This window comes from Rhinolophus sinicus, chromosome 17, assembly GCF_057876585.1.
Source record: "Rhinolophus sinicus isolate RSI-liver-muscle chromosome 17, RSI-T2T, whole genome shotgun sequence".
NCBI classification, from domain to species: domain Eukaryota; kingdom Metazoa; phylum Chordata; class Mammalia; order Chiroptera; family Rhinolophidae; genus Rhinolophus; species Rhinolophus sinicus.
In genome coordinates this window covers 26,583,526-26,605,236 of record NC_142517.1, presented here as the reverse complement: position 1 = coordinate 26,605,236, position 21,711 = coordinate 26,583,526, and the positions used below count along the sequence as shown (strand labels likewise).

Genomic DNA, 21,711 nt, shown 5'->3' with positions numbered 1-21,711 from the left:
TTAACATCACCGTGAAATATGCTGAAACAGAGTAAGTACCAGCATGTTCACAGATGTTAGGAAACCCAAATAAGTTTTCAAGTAGAGAAAAATTAGGTTAGAACTATTTGACTTTAGAGCTTCATTCAGTCAGTTGCTCAAACACTTATCCATCCATCCATCCATCCATCCTTCCATCCATCCATCCTTCTAGCTATCCTTCCACCCAATAAATATTTATTGCACACCTACTCTGTGTCTGGTGCTCTGTTAGACTGGAAATAGTGTTTGTATGGTCAAATGCAGTGGCCACTAACTGCATGTGGCTATTGAGCACTTGAAATGTGACTGGTCCAAATTAAGATGAGCTATAAGTGTGAAATATATTACAGATTTCAAAGACTTAATATGAAAAAAAGAAAGTAAAAAGTCTCATTAGTAATTTTTATATTGAAATAATTTTTTATACATTGGATTAAAGTATACATATTTTTACAATTAATCTCACCCGTTTCTTTTTACTTTTTAAATGTAGCTAAAAGAAAATTTTAAATACATATGTGGCTTGCATAATATTTCTATTGGACAGCACTGTTATAGACTATTTGCAGAAGACTTCTTCCTGCTATTATTATGGGTTTTTTTGGGGGACAGATTGATATTATCTTTCAGGAAGGATAATAAAATATAAATGCAGAAGGGATGACCCATTGTGGTTAGGTGATATTTCTAGGTTTTAGGTCATTAAGGTTTTGTTCTGAAAACTTTACTTTGGATGCTAAATATCTAGGTACAGTGTTCTGGAGGTGAAATAAATGTAGAAAAATTGGGATGCTGCAACGTTTGCCACTTTCTTGTATTTCCTGTACTGTCATTGGATATTCTAGATTCCTGAATATCCATAGATCTCTGATTGCATATGGTAACACTAAAAAAGATGGTTTAGAAAGAAGTAAATACTATGGAATGGGTTGTTTGACATGATGATATTATGGAATTAGGTGAAACTAACTTTGATCTTGTCTCTCTTATTTGAAATAAGACATCTGGGTTGTTTTATGTCTGCATTGAATTGCTAACAGGAAAAAAAACTGAACTGTAATTAGGAAAGGAATAATATCTAATGACTCAAGGAGTCTATGAGATTAACTAGTTTTGGCAAAAAGCTCTAAATAAAAGTTAGAAGGCTCAATTCCAAGTGTTGTTTTTTTTTAAATTAAACATTAAATTAATATAAAAATCATCATATTCGCAGATCAACAAATTATTGGCTTTCTTCCCTCATTTTTAAAAAGCTATGTAAACAAAAATGGGTCCCCTCTTTCTTCTGTTATTCACAAGTGGTACAAGGTTTATAGCCTCCTTTCATTGCCTACCGTCATGCTCGATCACGTCCTCCCTGAAGCAATGAGTAGCGAATAGATGGAGAAATGAGCCTGGCACTTGGGAATGACAGAAAACCAAACAAAAAAACTCCTAGTACAGGTCGTCAGACACACACATGCTCCGAGTCTGTCCCTATTCAGGAGGACTCGTTGGAGTGAATTTTCTCTTTCTAATGAGCTCAAGAGGTTTTAAAATACACATAGGGGATTTATGGAAATGAGAGAATTAAGAATATTAGTATCACAGAGCACCAGGAACTATCAGTGACTACAGGGAAGAACACAGCAGCATGAGAAGTAAGAAACAGAATATGGGCTGATTTTTTCTGGGATTGGAAAACATGCCACCGATGCCAGATATTGTAGCAGAGACAGATGGCATAGCAGATGCTGTGAAAGAAAAATGACTTACTACGAGGTGAACCAGAAAAACAAGCAGGACAGAGGACAAAGTACACAAGTGCCCCTCTGCTGTCCAGAACATCTTCCCAGAGCTCTAAAATGTTGAATTGTGGGCCGTAGGGTTGCAGACTGCAAATGAAGTGTCACCCCTTTCTCCACTGATGGGACATTTGGAATCCTTTTCAGAGGACTCGCTTTTTGTCTATTGGTTTTCTAAGGAAGAAGGGAAGGCAACAACTCATTGGATATATGATGCCAAGATATTACGAAGAAGGTGTTACTGCTCATCTTTTTCTGGCTCAATGGGTTGCTATATGATATGTCAAAACTGGATGAAACTCATCCTGGTCTATTTTAGAAATGTTCCCAATTAACATCCTTTCATGGTGCAAATTAAATGAATGGGGTTGGCATTTTAATAAATTTAAATCAAAGTTGTTTAAAATGTGTCTTAGAAAGCTGGGCTATGCTCTTTCATTAAATCTCATTAGGGGTTTAAAATAGGTGCCTCAGAAAAATTATAAGTTAGCTTGTGTGGTGCCTCCATGGAGTTGTCAGGGAATGGTTGAAACCAGTAAAAATGATCTACAAAGGCTAAGGGTCTACTACAGGATACCCAGCATATACACACAGTACAGTGCCAATGTATGTAGATTTAATGCATGAAAATTTGGCAATATGTAATTGGCAACCACTGTTGCATCGTTTATATTAGAAATGAATGTGATTGAGCCTAAAATTGCCAATGTGAGTTGCTGAAATGAGAAAAGGATGTGAATGATATTAAGAATTTTCTGGCCATTACAAAAAAAAAAAGTGGCTCGGTGATATCTAGTGATGGCTTTGTCACTATATTTGGTGAAGAAATTGAGTAACTAATTAAAGGCTATAGAGTAACATTGACTAACAAAAAATTACTGTAGGGTTTTCAAGGGTAATTTTGATTATACATAACATTTACTTTCTGTGTTGTTTTTAGAAACAAATAGCCCTCCTAAGGTAGCCCCATTGTACATGTACAACTTTCAGTCTCACACACATATGACTTACAAAACCACTGAAAAAATGAATCTTAATAACAACATGGAATCCAGAAATAGCTTGGACACCGGTTGTTTTTTGTTTTGTTTTTTCATTCTTAGAGGAGCAAATGTACCCAAGGTCACCTGGAAATCCCTGTCTATTTCTTACATTCTTCTTATTTCCCATTTCTTCTTCTCTCTATTGCCCAGATCAGTGCTTTTCTCTCTTACAGTGAAGTAGAAAAGACGAAATGTAGAGAATGAGTTTCCAGAGACTAGCCTCAAACTGGCACTTCCATCAGGCCCAGCATAGAACATAGTATAGGAAGTCTGAGGATACACATTTTCTGAAAGCTAAGGAGAAATCACAGTGGAGCTATTTTAATCTGGAGCAAGTCCTACGTGAGCGATGGCCTGTGGTGTGTCCTTGCTAAGTCCTCCCAGAGGAATAAAACTCAGCCTGATGGGCCAGCTCGGAGTGGATCTGCCCCTGGTGGGGGTGCGGGTGGGAGTGGGGGTGGGGAAGAACAGGCTACATGGCAGCATAAGGTGGCTGACTGCCCCAGAGCCACTCTCCTCTCTATTGTTTGACACTCTTCATTAGACTTCTGAATCCGGACAATGGCTCATGATAAAATAGCTTCCTATTCTGCTATGCAGAATTTTCTATAAGGAAATCAGAGAACATGGGAATGTTCTCTGATTCCAGCAGAGGCTGGACCATGCTACAGTTCTACTTTTTTTTTTTTTTTTTTTTTTAACAACTGGAAGCACCCGTCTAATAAATTTCAACGCATAATCAGTGTTCTTACAACAGACACCATTATCATATCAGCATCACATAGCTTGGCTCCTAATCGAGAATTTCTTCCTTTTATAGGTACATCATGCAAATTACAAAACTGTCTGAGAGACTCCTACATTACATCCCTAAGATTAAAGATAGGGATAGGATGGGCAAAGTGGGAAAACAACAAAAGACTGAAAAATCCCAGCTGTTCTTCTCTCCTGCATATGGTGTCATTGCAAAGAACACTAGGACACTTTTCCAGAGAGGAAAATAGTCACTAGGCACTTAAAATGGGAAGCAATTTCAGTCTTTCACAGCCCCGACTAAGTGGCATTTCATCTGTAACTTTTACTCACTACATAGCTGTAGTACTCTGTTCTAATGTGAAAAGAGTGACATATTATCCTTGCAATAAGCACTTCTTATACTAAAAAATGTTTATGCTTTGCTTTACCAAACACCCATTTTCTGCTTTGATAAAAGTATGCATTTTTATGTCATTTCCATGGATAATTATTTATTATGAATTTCCAACACTAATATTGCTTTATATAATAGTAAACTCCTAATTTACTCAGAATCAAGCAAGCAGAAAATTCTAGGAGAAAATTATACATATATAAATATGTATTTTAAACATTTCTCTGTGGTTGAAAAAGAGACAAATGGCAAGGAAAATAACTAAATAACATTGTTTTGGTCAGAAATGCAAGCTACAGGAAAATTCATATGTACTTCAATCATTTATAACTTGTACAACTCCTATAACCCGACAGCAAGAATAACTCTTTATAGAACTTTTATAGGTTTATTACAAGATCCTGAACTACCTTTTGAATCATCAAAGACAGATTTACCATCAGTGTAATTTTATGTTGATTATTCTAATTCTTTGAAAATTTGTAGATCTATGTCATATCATAAACCTCAAATAGCAAGAACATTCTCCTTTTCCTTTTTCACAAATGTTTTTATTCTCCTTTACCCCAGATAAGTGATAATCCATATGACTGCAAACCTCAATTAACTAGAATATTGTAATTTACCTCCCAAACAATCTTCTTTCTCAACCTTTCCATAAATTAATGTAAATTGAAGAAAACCTGGTTTTAAGAATGTTCTGAAAAAAATGCTTAAATTATTGTCTTCAAGCAGTTATAACAGAAAGGATATAAAATGTTGAAGCTCCTTTAGAATCAAAAACCAAATTGGAACAGTCTCATTTTGAATAGTGGCTCCTGTAAAATCTCTGTTCACGGTACCACTTAGCACTTGTTACCACAGATTGGAAACTAATCAGACTTATGGTCATTATAAAATAGGAAGACCCTCAGCAGACTCACTCCAAAATAATGATGGCTGGGTTATAAACTCCCCTTCCAATTAATTTTATTGTTTTAGTTGATAGAATCACAGAAGTGAAATGAACCTGGAAAAAGTGAGCACGGTACCCAACAGGAGGCACAATTCCAATGCGTGCAACTGCTTTAAAAAATAACGAAGATGTAGGATGTTTAGCATTGGCTTAAGGAGTAAATATTGAGGCTGAAAGACATTGACTGGAAAGGTTTTTATTTTTCATACTCAATCAAATCCGTCTGAATGTATTTTATTTCCTACCGTGAGTGGAATAAATTGTGAAGCTAGAATCAATAACTCTTACAATTTTTATTAAATTTCTTCACTCACCTTCCATGGGGGTGTTACTGTCCGGTCGATTTGCAAAGACTACGTCCACATACTCAAGCTGCAGCCTCTGGAGGGAGCCCTTCAATCCTGAGAAGAGAAGCAGGAAAAACCAAAAAAGTCTTAGTCTGGGCACTATGAGAAATAGCTGAAGTATGGTTACCTTTAAGAATTTACTCTCTCTTTTTTTAAAAAGAGCATTGGATTATAAAGGCATTGACTTCAAAAAGGCATTGACTATAATGATGCGTTAACTGATCTTTAAAACCTTTAAAAAATATATGAAAGGCTGATTTTGACCTCAACAAGGAAAACTCTTAGAATTTTCTCAATGATTTTAGCACTCCTATCCCACTGGAAAACACATACTTAGTAATAATCTTGCACAATGACGCATGGGTGGCAATATCCAGAAGCAAAGTTTAGAATAAAAAGCAGACTAAGACTTTCTTCTTGAAAAATGCAAATTAATGTCAGGTATTGAATTACTTAATGGGATGGAGATATATTTATTGTACAACAAAAACAGAAAAATGGTATAAATCAGAAATAAATGACTACCAGCCCTATGTATACATGGGTTTTATTATAGTGGGAATAAAAGAGTTGGCAAATGAAGGCTTTTGTTCCAATTTACTGATTTGAACAAAGTTTGAAGAACCTTAAATATAGCTGAGCTCTACCATTTTTTATTGTTCTCTAATCTTTTGGGGAGAAACAAAAATGCTAGAAGCTATAAAGACCTAAGAGGTAATATAAAGGAGAGAGCGAGAGCTTCAAAAAAATCTGGCACTAATAATCATTTTTTTTAGCCCTAACATTTGGTCACATTTTCATGAGCACTTATAAAAACTTATTTAATTTCAGTGAAATTAATATTTCCTTGAAATAGAATGCATTGTATATAATATTATACAACCAAAAGGATGACAGTTCATGAGTAGTTCTACCTCATTTTCATGAGGCACAGCATTTCCTAATCAGCCAATTTAATTTCTTCAGGAAGACCCGAGGTTTTTCTCTTTTTATTATAGGCATAAAATTAATTGCATGTTAAATGAAGCTCTTATAAATTTAAATTTGGCTCATTTAAATTTGATTTTTCAAACTGGTTTATTGGCCAGCCACAATTATATTTTTGACAGGAAAATGGACGGCTTGACTATAGGTCCGGAAATATTTTTCATTCATTGAGAAAGGATTGTCTGTGGTGGAAGCGTGTTTAAAAGAGCACTGATGAAGAGATGAGGGTAGGTAGGTGTTATAAGGTCTAATGCTTGCTCTTAAAAAACTGTAGTGACTTTCAGCCTCAGGCTATCTCAAGGGCAGCTTGAAATTAAATTTACTTTAAAAAGCACTATGATATGAGCTACTTTTCGGAAACAATTGTGTTTATGGAGGAGGTAAGGGAGGACAGGATAACCGAGCAAACAAGTAATAGGGTGTTACAATTGTGAAAGTTTGGAAATCAGCACGCTGTGTGACCCTACCTGAGTTATTTCACCTTCTTCTGTGACTCAGTTTTCTGATCTGCAGTGGGCATAACAGTACTTACTACCTTTGGAATTGTTGCTCCAGAGAGCAAATAAAATCAATTGTCAAGCACTTTGTAAATGCAACAGTCTATAGAGATAGGATAATTATAATGGTGTGCACCTCTGGAAAGGTTCAGAATGAGAAGTGCCAAAGCAAATGCTAGAGATTTTCACCAGAGCCCCTGGTTTTGGAAGGAGGCACTGAGTGACATTCTGGCCCATGCCTGGCACTGGAAGCAATGTCCTCCTTTCTGAGGATGGCCCTCTCCTTCTATGTCGCTTCAAACAGCTCAGTGTGGGCTGAGAGCAGGTAGGAGAAGAAGCTGCGACTGACTTGGCCCTTGTCATGCTGTGTGACCAATCAGTCATCACTTAAATCATTTCCTCTTTCACGCCATAAGCATGTGCTGGATTCCAATTTGATCCTGAAACTGTGCTGGGCTCTGGTGGTATAAAGACGTACGGACACGGTGTTCACCCCCAAGAAGCCAGCAGTGCAGACTGAGAGCATCTATTGGTATAGGGTCATTGATCATGGGAATAATGTGTGCCCCCAAATAACGGCGTGCACTTGCCATAAAGGTCGTTGTAGTTGGTCATTCCTCACCTGTCAATTCTTTCTCTGGGAAGCGGAGACTCAAGTGTCTCCATGTGAGACTATAAGCAATGATATTAGTGATCCACCTGGTCCCTACTCTGTCTTTGCAGTGAAGTAAAAGGAGACTGTGCCCCTAAGAGACATTATCCATTCAGTTTGAAAATCTCAGTCATACCGTCTTGTAATCCGTGGTATGAATTTTGGATTTTACTCTATGTGAGATGGAAAAATATTGGTTGTGGGACTGGGAGGTAAGGAAATGGGAGTTAAGGAGAGAAAACGATATTTCCCTGAAATCTCTGATGGGATAGACTTCCATTTTGAATTGATCACTTGGTGTGCTGAGGAAGACCTGTTGGGGACAAGAGAGAAAGCAGGAGGGAGACCAGTAAGGAGGGTACTGCAGCAGGCCAAGGTTGCACCAAGCTGGTGAGAGGTGTTCAAATTTGGGACGAGTTGCATAAGCAGAAATTAGAGGATGTGCTGATGTGCTGGGTATAGAGAGTGGAGGTAGAGGAACCAAGGCTGACGTTCAGATGTTCGGCCTGGGAAGTGAAGTGAGTGTAAGGTGAGGAAGTCAGGGGAAAAGAAGATTGGTGGTGATGGTGGGAGCCATGATAAGTCTGAGCAGCACATCCAACACCCACACGGGGCCATTGGCAGCTGGGTGGTCCAGTCTGGCATATTCAGGGAGAGGTCTATGTGCAGGTGCAGCACAGGGTGAGGTCCAGGGTACTAATTCAGGCTTGCCTGCATGACCTCGCCTATGTCTCCGAGCTCCTTTGGGCCTTCATTTCCTCATCTGTCTAAAGATGAAAGGGAGCTAGGTGATCCTTCTGCTTTGACCTTTCCAGGGACTGCAAACCAAATCCTGTCTTTTCCTATTTGGATGCTTTAATCTTGGAGAAATAGCAAAAAATCATAGCAACATAAAGACATGCTCAGTGACTGTCTCCTTGAGAGCCATTTAGGGTTTATCTCCAATAAACAAATTGTCATGTTCTATCTCCACTTAGCAAATGTTTGTTGAGCACTGACTTGGGGCCAGGTATTGTCTTAAGTTTAACTAGACATACAAAAATGCATTAGCCTTGGCTGGGTGGGGGGGCATCTGGACAGTGAATCATAACCCAAGGTGGTAAGTGCTCCAGTGCAGTGTTGCACTTGCTGGAGGCACTTTTGACATTAGCCTGTCCCTTGGCACCCACCCAGGGTCTGTGGGAGTGAACATAGGAGAAGCATGAGAAACGCTCCCTGCCCTTGAGGAATGTCTAGCAATTAACTGGCAATTCCTCCAAAGCCCACAGGATGATAAATTGTGTTGTGCAAAGAAAATAGCTTTCAAGTGACTATAGTAAAAAAAGAAATCTAGCTTCGTTTTTCTTCTAGGTTCTGAAGTTGAACAGGAACTGTATTATTCATAAGGTGAACCTCAAATCAAGTTAAGCCTATTTCACAGGCATCTAAAGAAATCTGCTCACTCAGAGATTAAGCAGATCGCCATAGAGGTGGATCAGGTGTTCAGTGTTGCAGGCTTATTGGGGTAGAAACAGGAAATCAGTAGTTTGGAGATTCTGCAAGGATTCTACTCAAAGATGCTATATCGTCAGCTTTTACACCTACCACACATTTGATTTCCTATCTAGCTTGAAAAAAAAAATGTTAGCTTAAGTAATGTACATGGTTTCCCTGCATAATTTTCCAGCATCTTCTTGGCAGACTTCTCATTCATGATTTAAGATACACTCGAGAAATAAATATATATATATATGTATTTGAAGACTGCTCTGTATTAGAATAATATATGTGACTGCATCTGCCGTTATGAAACATGGTTATCCTGGTGGGTAATTTTAGTTACTATGAACATGGAACACTAGAAAGGGATCCTGTGCTGAATCCATTTGTTAAACAATTTATACTTCAATTGCAAAATCATCACTTATCTCTTTTTTTAAAAAAGTTCAGATAGGAGGGTTTAACATTTGCTATTCATTAAAAAATTTCAAGCAGAGCTTTCTCAGATGATTTTCTTTTATCTACTTCTGAAACAATGACAGTGGGTTTTTGTTTTGAATCGCATAGCAAAACTGTTGTTTACCTGAAAGGCAAACACAGACTTAGACACAGCTTTTCCCTATAAAAGCACACAATTTACTTATTCTTTCAGTATGACTTGCCAAACCATTTCTGTTTTTCCTGTTAGAGTCTAAGGAAATTTGATCTGCTAAATTTTAACAGAGGCACACATTTGGGCTTAATGAATGTTTGTAAAATGGCGGAATGAATAAATAGAGCTTCAGAGCCTGAGAGGACCTAGGGATTCTAAATGGATATAATAAACCTATTAGTGAAATTTCTACCCCTCCTTGTGAATCTAAGGAGAATGTTATTCCTATCTGGACTTAAGTCAAGGACTTTGGGCCCATTGAAAAGGCCTTTCATATGAGTTTTCTTCAAAACTACATTATGTACAAGTCAAACTCATTTTTCACTCTATAAACTAACGCAGGTGGCCAAGGTCACTCAGCACACAAGTGGCCTGAACCCTCCATGAACTGGGCTTCTGTCTTATCCTTTAAGAGCAACTCTCAGATTTAATGTGTGTATGAATATCCCGCGTTGAATAAAGTCACCTTCATCACAGAACAAGTACCAATGAGGCTCAAGGATAACGACTTATAAATCATTCAAGCTTTATTTTGGGTCTGGAAATCTCATGTGCCCTTTTTTTCCTGCAAAAATCACTCAATTCCCTAATTTTAGCCTGCCCAGAAATATCCTTTTTGCTGACTCTCTTGCACTCATGAACAGTTTTTGTCTTTGGCTGAAACTGTGAACTGAAAAATAACATAATGACATAATAATAACTGATCCTAATTCTTCTTCAATCTCACAAGTTTGGAATTTTGTGTTGAAGTTTGAATCTGGGTCAGTTTGAACTTCAGCTGAACTGGTTTATCTATCCTGAGAGATTAGTTCCTAAGAGAACTCCTGACTTATTTAAAAGGGAGCGAGAATTTAACGTATTTCTATTAAGTTGTATGAGGATTGAAGAAAACTTCAATTCTCTCTTTAAAAAAAGAAAGAACTCTAAAATTATGCGCACACACTGGTAAATATTAAAGCAATGGAGATTCGTTAGAAAGCACAGCAACATACCTTCTCCATTTTTTTTCTCTTCGATTTTATTTCTTCATTGATTGCCAGTGTGAACAATTTTCTAAATATCTTTTTTAATCAATTAGAGTGAAAATAAAAGAAGCAACACCATTGTTTCAACTTGTTACTACAAGCTGACTTGGGTTTATTTCTATTGACAAACTGTGTGGTAGATGAAAATACTGGGGTAAAGGCTAGGAAAGGATTGGTACCACTTTTGAGAGGCAGGTTGGGTTTGACTTTACAGTGACAAATTGGACACCAAGGCCTGAAGAAACCTTGTTTGGGTGAGGAATCTGGAAGCTTTCTGTAGTGCTAGAATGTGGTTATTTATTGTGGCAGCCTCAGGTGTTACTTACTTAGTAAGGGTGTTCTTACCCATGGAATGGTGACTAGCAGTTGCACTACGAAGAATGATGACGACAAAAGTAAAATGTATCAAGTGCTTATCATGTGACAGACACTGTGCTCAATGTGAATGATCTAATTTCAATCGATGTATAGTATCATCATAAGGCAGGAATATTTATGGCCCATTTTATAATCAAAGAAATGGAGGCTTAGTGAGGCTAAGTCATTTGCACAAAGTCCCCCAGCTCATACATGACAGAGTTGGAACTTGAACAAATGTTTGTCTGATTTCATAGCCCAAATGCCTACAAATATATTAAAAACCAGTTTGTGAGAAATACCAAACTCAAACAAAGACTATGGAAGTAAATGAATATAATTATTACTGTTAAAAGTGTGTGTGAGTGTGTGTGAGTGTGTGTGTGTGTGTGTGTGTGTGTGTGTACACACAAGATCTGGCTTCAAAAGTCTCCATTTTAAATTAAATGATTGAATACTAAAACTATTTTTTTATTCTAGTGCAAGTCTAAGATATTTCAAAGTCATTATCGTTATAGATCAATAAGGAGCTCCAACTCCAAAACTAGGAAGAATGTCTTTAAAAGTAATACTACATTTTAGATTAGATTCATGCGGAGAAAAAATTTCACCATGAAATGACAGCCTAGGAGAAAACATTTGCAACTCATGTCATTGACAAACGGTGAACATCAGTAACATATAAAGAGCGCCTACAAATTAATAAGATCAGGACAAACAACTCAAAAGAAAAATAGCTTAAGAATACGAAGACTTAATTCCCCGAACAAGAAGCACATAATTATGAAAAGCTCAAACCCATTAATAAATAATTGTATAAAAAAAGCAAATAAATAAGATCAGTTCACCCATCAGATAGGTATATTCTTTTTAGAAAGTCATTTTGTGTGAAAATATCCATTATTTTTTGACCTAACAATGTCATTTCCAGTTTCTAATTCATTTATATAAGGATGGTCATTTGTATAATTCTTTAAAGTACTAAAAACAGGAATGACACATAAATCATGTGTGTAAGTGTGTGTGTCTAAATTTATTTTAATTGAGACAAAAAGTAAAGTTTAAGTTCATAGCTATAGCTTAAGTCCATTGGTTCAACACAATATGTTTTTGTGTTTATAAGTAAGCTGTGTAGGTAGATAAGTCAGTGTGACTGTAGGAAAACGTTGGGAACCAGATTGTCAAGTTGTGGAATGAGATGAGGTGAGCAAAGGGAGGACTTTACTTCTTTATCCATTTTTATTTTCAGAGTGGTGTGATTAGAATATATTTTATGCTTTTTGGTAACTTTGGCATTTCATAAGTGAAATTAGTTTTTAAAAGGAGAAAAATCATCTGTGTCAATGATTAATCATGAATCTAAAGTTATAAAATCTTGGATTTTTATGAATTAATTCATGAACTAGTAGAAAGATGTTAGAAACATATGGCAGCCCCTTTTAACATTGTTTCCTTTACTGCAAAAGTGTAAAATTTTTGTAATATACAGACAAGAAATAAATAAATGAAAGTTCCTTACGATTCTCATAACCCTCACAGAGAAATAGGGTTGTAGTACTCTACTATTAATATAATGGTTCTTGCAGACTATTTTATTAGGTTGGTGCAAAAGTAATTGCATTTTTTGTAATTATTTTTAACCTTTTAAACTGCAATTACTTTTTTTTAAAAGATTTTTTTTTTTAATTGGGGAAGGGGTACAGGTCTTTATTGGGGAACAGTGTGTACTTCCAGGACTTTTTTCCAAGTCAAGTGTTGTCCTTTCAATCTTAGGTGTGGACGGTGCTGTTCAGCTTCAAGTTTTGTCCTTTCAGTCTTAGTTGTGGAGGGCGCAGCTCAGCTCCAGGTCCAATTGCCGTTGCTAGTTGCAGGGGGCACAGCCCACCATCCCCTGTGGGAGTCGAACCGGCAACCTGTGGTTGAGAGGTTGCGCTCCAACCAACTGAGCCATCTGGGGGCTCAGCGGCAGCTCAGCTCAAGGTGCCATGTTCAATCTTAGTTGCAGGGGGCGCTGCCCACTATCCCTTGTGGGACTCGAGAAACTGAACTGGCAACCTTGTGGTTGAGAGCCCACTGGCCCATGTGGGAATCGAACCGGCAGCCTTCGGAGTTAGGAGCATGGAGCTCTAACCGCCTGAGCCACCGGGCTGGCCCAACAGTGCAATTACTTTTGCACCAACCTAATATTTCCTCTTTATTTCTAAGCTATGCAAAATTTTGATACCATTGCAAAAGCAATGGCACCATGAATCAATCACCCAGTGGTAATTTTCTACAAGTTTTTTCCTATGCATATATACTTCTTTTTTTTTTAAAGTATGGTTGTCTTAACATAGGTCCACACAAAAACTTGCATACAAATGTCTATAGCAGCATTATTCATAGAATAGTCAAAAAGTGAAAACGACACAAATGCATATCACCTGATGACTAGATGAAATGTGGCAGAGTCATACAATGAAATTTTATTTGGCAAAAAAAAAAAAAAAAAAGAAATGAAGTACTGACACATGCTACAACGTGGATGAACATTATGCCAAGTGAAAGAAGCTAACCACAAAATATCACATACTGTACGTTCTTATTTATACAGAGTGTCCAGAAAATCTATAGAAGGAAAAGTGGATCAGTGCTTGTTTGGGGCTATGGGAGAGGGTGAGGAGGGGATGGGAAATGGCTACTAGTGGGTACAAGTTTTCTTTCTGGGGTGATGAAAATATTTTAAAATTAAATTATAGTGATTGCACAACTCTGTAATGACCCTTAGAACCAATTAACTGTACACTTTAAATGGGTAAACTTTTATGGTATATAAATTATATCTCAATAAAACTCTTTAAAAAGTCTTATGGAAGTGTTTTATTAATGTCAGCGTAGCTGTAAATGAGAAGAGTTCTAGAACCTTTGACTTTTTTCTGAGATTCCATTCTTCCCTCTATTATCACTACACTCCCCACACTCAACCCCAGGAGGAAACTTAGTTGACTGTGATTCTTTTCACAGAGAATTTTCCACCCCCCTAAAATGTTTTGAACCTACTCGGTTGATACCTTTTTGGAATCAGCAGCCCACAGATGAAAATAAAATGGAAGCACCAGTACCTACCTTCAATAATATGTTTTCTTGACAACCCTCTTTCCGTTTCAGCTCTAAGAAGAAAAAGAAGCAAATGACTTTGAGTGGAAAAGTACAGAATAATAACGCTAGAACAAATTGCTAATTTCATACCCTGTTCTTTGCAAATTCTGCACCAGTGCAGGCTGAAGAGAAAAGGCTGGTGAGCAACATACTGAGCCCCTTTTCTTTGGAGACTGCAGGAGATGAATTAACCATGAATGTCATCACTCCATAGCAATAACAATTTAGCCATGCACAGCCTGTCCATATATAACTTGACACATGGCTCAACCTTCCCACCTTGTTCTTAACCAATCCCAAGCAAGTTCAAAAACTCAAATTCAAAAAAGGCTTCACTTAAGTTTGTGAGCTTAACTATAAAATTGCCAGGCCGCTGACGTCATTAGCTCTTCTGAGAAAGGAAGCAAATTTGATAGTGCCTTTGACTTTCAAAAGAAATGAACTATTTCCTTTTACAATGTGATCAACCAACTTTTCCTTAAATGATATGCTAAGAAGAGCAACTTTTAACCAGGACTTTTGCCTTTTCAGACCATTCTCAAGCTCTGGCCTATTAGAAAGAAATGTGTCCTTGAGTTTAAAGTATCGATGAAATGTTTCTTCAACATTAGTACCTTTGGCAACCTCTTTTTAAAACATACGAGTTTACCATTCGTGATTTTATATCTTTTATAAGTATATCAGATAATAGTGTACATAACACTCTACTACATAATGGTTCTTGTGGATTGTTTTACTTCCTGTGTATTTCTAAATTCTAGGCAAGGTTTTGAGTACCAGTGCAAAAACACCAGGCAATGGCACCGGGAATCAGAGCACAGACAATGTAAGCCTATATTTCTCATAGGTACTATGTTGCTTTATTTTTATATAAACGACAATAGGAATAACCACCTAAATTCCATCTTTCTATCTTCATCATAAACAGGCTCAAAACAGCAATAAAATATGAGTAAATACAGAGGGTGCCAAAAAATGTATACACATTTTAAGAAAGGAAAACTGTATTAAAATTGTAATACTCAATATATACCAATAACAAAAGATGAATACAAGTCACATTTGACTTCTGCAATTACGAGAGGTGCTCAAAGTGGTTACTGTCAGCGTCCAGACACTTCTGATTACGGCAAACTACTGTTTGAGCAACGTTGACCAAAATGTCTACATGTATACATTTTTTTGTCACCCCCAGTGTGTAGGTGTGTACATATGTATACACATATACATTTTAAGGAACTGGCCTCCGATTCTAATTTCATTTTTAACTCTTCCCTATCAATTATTAGCAGATGAATAAGGTGTTGTTTGTATTTGTTTGTTTGTTTGTTTTTTTCTAAGACTCCATGGAAGTCTTTGAGATTTCCTTGAAAAGGTACATGGAATAGCTTGCTATTTTCTTACATGTTTGTCAAAAAGGTCAGACTTCTAAGTCCTGCTGGGTAATGTAAGCACCAGTTCAAACACCAGTAGATCCATCAGAGGCTAATTCACCCTGTAAAATTTGTTCTGCATCCCACACGAGAGAGAGGGCTTCTCTTTCATGAAGCCTGACAGGGAGTGACACAAGTAGCTCTGTGTCCCTCTCCAGTGGGACGCTCCTTTGATGAGCATGTGCAGTGCGCTCTGCAGAAACGATCAGAGACATACACGTTGGGCCAGGTGAGATATTTGTATCTTTGCATTCTGTAGAAATATCCACGTTTGGGCAGATTTGAGTAGCTTTTCTTCTGTGATGCTATGTGCTTATTGTCTTCCCCCCAAATTTGAACTCTATTTTGGAGATGGTTCTAAGGATGAGGATGGTATTTGAAAATTTCCACGAATCACTTAGTAATGAACGACCACATGCTTTGCACTATGTTTCTTTGGGGACATCTTGCTAAACTTGACTCCTGGGCTAACTGCTATTTCCTTCAAGTGAGAAAAAAATAACCTTTCCCTGCAAACCAATTAATCTTAGTACGTTAGATGTAAAATGGTTCCCTAAAAAGATAAAAGCGTGAACTACTACTTGTTTACTGTCAAGAAGGGAAAAGAAAAGGAATTTAACTTACTTTCCACCCCAGTACAGTTTGGTTGTTATGACCAGGCTGGACCTCCTGTATATGGAACAAACAGAGAGAAATATTAAATGAATTGCTGCTTATTATACAGTCATATTATTATTATTATAACACTACAAAGAACTCATTATAGCTTATATTTTAAAAAATTGGTAAAGAGATAAATTTGTTAATTCATGTCACTGAAATGTAAGGACAAAGGGAACTGGTGAATGGGGACTTCAAGTCAGACCCCAGAGAAAGAGGTTGAATGGAAGTGACCTTTACTTGGAGGGTTGGAGGAGGGGGAGGGCTGTGACAGCAAACAGGTGAGTGGTGGTGGCAAAGGGAAGGTACTCGGTAGGCATAGAGGGTCAGAAAGTAAATGAGAAAGGTACGTGAAAGGACTTAAAGGATGCATTGCTTTAGTAGCTCAAACAAACAGCCACCAATTACCACTTACTTAGCATCTAACTTAACGTTGAACATAAACTTTTCTGGGGTTAAGTCTACCCTCCAAGGACCATGGACCTAGTGATTCTGAGTTGCTACCTCTCCCACCACCACATTTCCAGGCAAGAACTGACTACATGGAAATATAAATGATGAAGTAAATTATAACAGTCAATAAATAGGAATACAATTTCTTTGAGTGTCTTATCAAATGGAAATGTCATTTCAGGAAAACGGTCCTATAATCTTAACTCAAAGTTTTACCACCTTATGCTTAAGGGAACAAAATGTGGAAATCTTGTCAGCAAACTTATTACTTTCTCAAAACCACACCCAAAGGCAGAAAATGCCATTATGGTTGTGGAATAAGAAATATGTCTTGACAATTATAGTTATATAATTTAAAATTGGGAGGCAGGTCTCAGTGTAATATAGTTGCTCCAGGTATGTCATTCAATTGAACTGGTCTAGGAAAAAACACACATTTGTGATTCAAAAGTTAAGACCAAACTTGGCGAGTATTTGAAACAAGGCATTTAAACTTCCATTAGCTGTCACGGCGATGCCTCAGGGCCCTCAGGTATAAAAGCCTAGTATGATTAATGATAACCAATGGGGAACAGCAGTGACAATTCTGACAACATGGCTGCAACAAGAACAATTTGCAGAAAATGTCAGCAACCCCATCCCACTGAAGTTAATTCCCTGAAAATAATTTGAATCACTGAAATGAAAAGTCTACAGATATATGCATCTGTACATTCCAGAAGGGCTGCTGCACTTTCCAGGTTGATCTATCAACCTCATGAGACCTAGTATAGTAGCAAGGTCTCCTTTAACAATCATTGGCAGAGCTTCAATCGGAGGCTGGATGGGGTAGTATGAAAAATGCATGCAGCCCTTTTGATGATTCAGAGCATTTGTGCCTGCCAAACACCACCGCAGACTTAGTTATTTTTGTAAAGCTGGGCTTTCTGTAAAATGTCCGGCCTTACATGGGTGTGCACACTAACATCTGTGTTCAAATCGCAAGAGTAGACAGCAACCTGGCAAATCATCACTGACCTCACGGAGGCATTTGGAGTGGGTGGAGAATGATAATATGAATGTTTTACTTTGATACAGCACCACCTTCAAAATACTTTTGCATACCGTCTGTCACGTTATCAGCATGACACTTCCTGAACAACTAGGCCGTCCATTTTACAGGTGGGGAAATTGAGACTCAAAGAAGAGAAGTGACTTGTCCTGGACAGCACAGCTAGTGAGTGGTGGCACTGGGACTAGAAGACAAGTATGCTAGTTGAAACTGCTTTTATCGACTCCGTGCTATGACGATATGGTTTATCTTTTCACCAGTCTTCTGGAGGCAGCTGTGAACTGATATCAAAACTCTGTAGCATGATGATAGCTTGAGTTTTTATTTGCAAGACTGAAAGGTAGTTAGTGAAAGATGCATGTTAATCTGCTTTCTTTGGGCTCTGTGAACTATGGAGAGTGGTGGCTAAATGTGCTCTGGGTGTTGAAGGGAGAAGAGCTACTGCACTAACGCGTCCCCTCCTTCCTCAGGTGTACTCTGTCAGCCTACACCTCGCTGCAGATTTCACTGCACCCCTAGTGGACTCGTCTCTGAGGTCTCTGTTATAGGTTGACTTGTGTCCCTCAAAATTTTATGCTAAAGTCCTAACCCCTCAGTACCTCAGAATGTGAGCTGATTTGGAAATAGGGTCATTGCAGATGGAATTAGTCAAATTAAGATGAGGTCGTATTGGAGAGCGGTGAGCCTTTAATCCAATATCAATGTGACTGATGTCTTTATAAGAAAACACAGACACACATGGGGGGAGAACACCATGTGATGACAGAGGTAGAGGTTGAAGTGCTATATCTGCACCAAGGAACACCAAAGCTCCCACCAGACGCTCAGAAGAGGCAAGGAAGGATTCTACCCAGAGTTTCAGAGGGAATATGGCCCTGTCCAAATCTTGATTCTGGACTTCTGGCCTCCAGAACTGTGAGAGAATAAATTTTTGTTGGTTTAAGCTCCAGTTTGGGGCCCTTTGTCACAGCAGCCCTATGAAATTGATCCAATCCCTATTTGGGAAATGATGGATGGATCAACATATGAGTAGGAAAGTGACTCAGGCAAGGTGGAGGACTGGGGGGGCACATGAATATTTTTCCATAGTTAAGGTGAATACAGTTCTCTTGTAACACACTCACAGCCCCTGGAGTTGGGGAGGAAGGGAAGTGGGAAGGAGAAAGGAGGTCACCAAATTTTATTTGTTGACATCTCCATAAATTTCTGGTTTTCTATTTCCACAAGGCCCCTAGTTCCTACCAAACGTTTATCTAAGAGTGAGGACTAAGCAGCCCTAACACACAGAGCTCTGTGTGACCTTTCTAGTTTCCTCTTCCAGAGGGAAATTAAATGCTTAGTGCAGAGGCATAATAAAACCAGTCTTGAGCTATACATTTTGAGAAGGTCCATTTTTCCTGGACTACATTTTATACAAGCTACCTGGACCTGTGTGGGTACGGAGCTCTTTGCACAGTTGTCTCACTAATACTATTGAACTGTTATTTACTTGGCAACCAGCAGATATTACACTGGAGCAGAAAAGGACCCCAAACTTGTCCAGTGGTCTTTGCCTGATTCTGTGCTCATGTTGGGGAAGAAGTAGCTATCGGGGCCAACATGCATGTGGAATAGAGGGGGATTGCTCTCCACCCCCCAGATGTGATGGCATCCATACCACTGGTTTTGGCTACAGAAGGTGATGGGATGGGACATGACCTCATCAAGGATAACAGATGAAGCGCTTTCTTGAGTCCCCAGATAATAGGGCTGCCGGTTCACAAGAGAGACACTGGCAGATATGAAAACTTTGGGGTATTTATCTCAAGGGCTTCTTACTTTATCATTTCTTTGCTTTCAGAGTTATTAATAGTGGTGTGTACAGTATACATAATCAACTTCCTGTCAGCTGGCTTCCTTCACCAAATTACCATAAATGGCAGTCAGAAGCCATGAAAATGTCACTTTCTTTTATGGACGAAGACCTCCTGAACATTCCCCACTTCTTTGCTCAACCCCTTGGTAATTCACTGTGATTAATGACTAGTCAATAACTTTTGAAGCACCAGAAATGAACTGGCTGGTATTTTCAGAACACTGTAAATCATTTCTTTACTAAAAGTTGACCTTATTTTGGAGAACCTTTTTGTCAATTGTCATACAATTTTTATTTTCCCTTCTCTGGTACAAATAATAAGTCTTTTTAAAGGTAAGTAAAGGATTATGGTGAATGCATTACCTCCAGCCTTTCTTCTTGATGATGCTCCCCAGAATCACTTCAGCCCTGCAGGGGGAAACAGATAATGTCTTAGGGTACAGTGTCCTGGAAACGTGGGAGTCAATCCAAAACACCAGAACCATTTCTTGTTTGAATTCTCAGTTTGAATATTCTCTAAATATTCAAAATAGAAGGGGCTCTCCATTCCCACTGTCTCTGCTCATGCCTGCAGAATCCTGCTCCAGAACATTCCAGAAACACCTGCCAAATCCTGACACACTGTCAGGAGACCACCTGAGATCCTGATATTAAGAAACAGTGGAGTCCTTTGGCACTTTGGTGTTTTGAAACCACTGATCCCACATATAAATGTCACGGTTGGCAGTGCCCGATGGGAGTCAAGGTATTCCTTCTATTTGCAGTGGCTCCCCCTTGGGACCAGGGAGGACAATGAGACCTCAACTGTTTAGACAGAAAATACTGACTCCCAGGAGATCTTGCAGGATAAAAGAACCCATGTGTGGGTTTAGATGCCCCAGCGGCCAGGGCTACAGCTGTAGTGGTCCACGGAGAGAATGCTCTGGGTTCCAGTGAGAAGGACTGTCATAGAAACAGGACAAAACGTCCTTCTTGCCCCAAAGCCTGGGTTGTGGAAAGGTACACTGATGGCATCCCCACTTTCTCTCCCCATCCACCTAGCTCAGCTGGGACTCAAGCTGGAGGAGACTAAAACTGTCTTGTAGGTCCCTCCCAGTAAGACCAACTGTGAGAAGCAGCTGGCCTCTAGAGACTTGTGAACGGGGACATCAACGGAATTAGCACTTGGTCCATTAGTGTCCTATAGATGGGAGTCATTGCTAATCAGTTTTTGTCTTCACTGAACATTCCGTCTTTGTTGGAGTGTATTTAGGAGCCTGGCAATAAGCCATGATGTGCTTAGCTCTGGAGCATGCCCCAAAAAGACATGCACTGAATGTTAGGGTTCTCTTCTTCCTCTCCTCTGTCTCTCTGACAGTTACCTTTGCAACCTTGCATCTCACGGTGGGAACCTGTCTCAGTTCCACACTGACAATCAACCAGAAATGAGCCGGGACTGATTATCCCTCACAGCAGGAACATAACCAGAACTGTGAGACTCGCTCATCACTCCTCCCTTTGTCAACCTGAGCCCAACTGGGTGTTGAGCAGGACTCAACAAAAGAAGAAAACAGTGAGAAAGGGTAGGATGTTGAAAGGAGCAAGGCCTTATCAATTGTATTTTCTCTCCTTGAACTCAACAGAAAATATCAGGGTTGTGGGCTCTCAACCTCCTTGATGGTCCTTAAACACAACCTGCCCTTGAAAAGGAGGAAACCCACTCAAGGGACAGGCACTTCAACTCGGCAACGGTGAACCTGATTAAAGCAGGTCCAGCAGTTTGATCGTAATTCTCACCTGGAAGGTGGGGGCGGGCATTAGGCCTGCAGGTGGTTATGTGTTACAGTCCTGTAAGAAAACTGCAGAGCTGCTCAAGCAGCTGCCCAGCTATTGAGTTCCTTTCAGCTCCTGGAGCTGCCTCCATGTGCATAGTGAGAGGCCCAGGTGCTCCAGTTGTTCTGAAATGTGCTGCTGTGCCTGGACCTGGAGCGCGTGGATCCTGTGGCCTGGCCCTGAGGGCACATGCCCCAGGTGTTCTGATGTAGGAGTGAGCCCTGTCCTAGAGCCCATACCTGCTCTCAGGTCAAAGGGAAGGTGGTAGCAAGATGTGACTTCTACAGCACAGGAAGTAAGGCCTCTTTGTAGCCCTCTCTGTCCTCAGAGTGGAGTCTCAAATGCCCTCTTTTAAAAGAT

At 39.0% G+C, this 21,711-nt stretch overlaps 1 protein-coding gene across 3 annotated transcripts in view; it reads right to left on the bottom strand.

Moving 5' to 3' along the window:
- The window catches only part of KCNAB1 (potassium voltage-gated channel subfamily A regulatory beta subunit 1), a 367,955-nt gene that overhangs the window by 53,056 nt on the left and 293,188 nt on the right, over window positions 1-21,711 (bottom strand). For all 3 annotated transcript variants that reach the window (XM_019731967.3, XM_019731968.3, XM_019731969.3), the window contains exons 5-8: window positions 19,903-19,947; window positions 16,145-16,189; window positions 14,055-14,098; window positions 5,268-5,354 (exon numbers count right to left, since the gene is read on the bottom strand). In XM_019731967.3, the coding sequence (XP_019587526.1) occupies window positions 5,268-5,354; window positions 14,055-14,098; window positions 16,145-16,189; window positions 19,903-19,947 (221 nt within the window). The remainder of the gene's footprint in view (window positions 1-5,267; window positions 5,355-14,054; window positions 14,099-16,144; window positions 16,190-19,902; window positions 19,948-21,711) is intronic.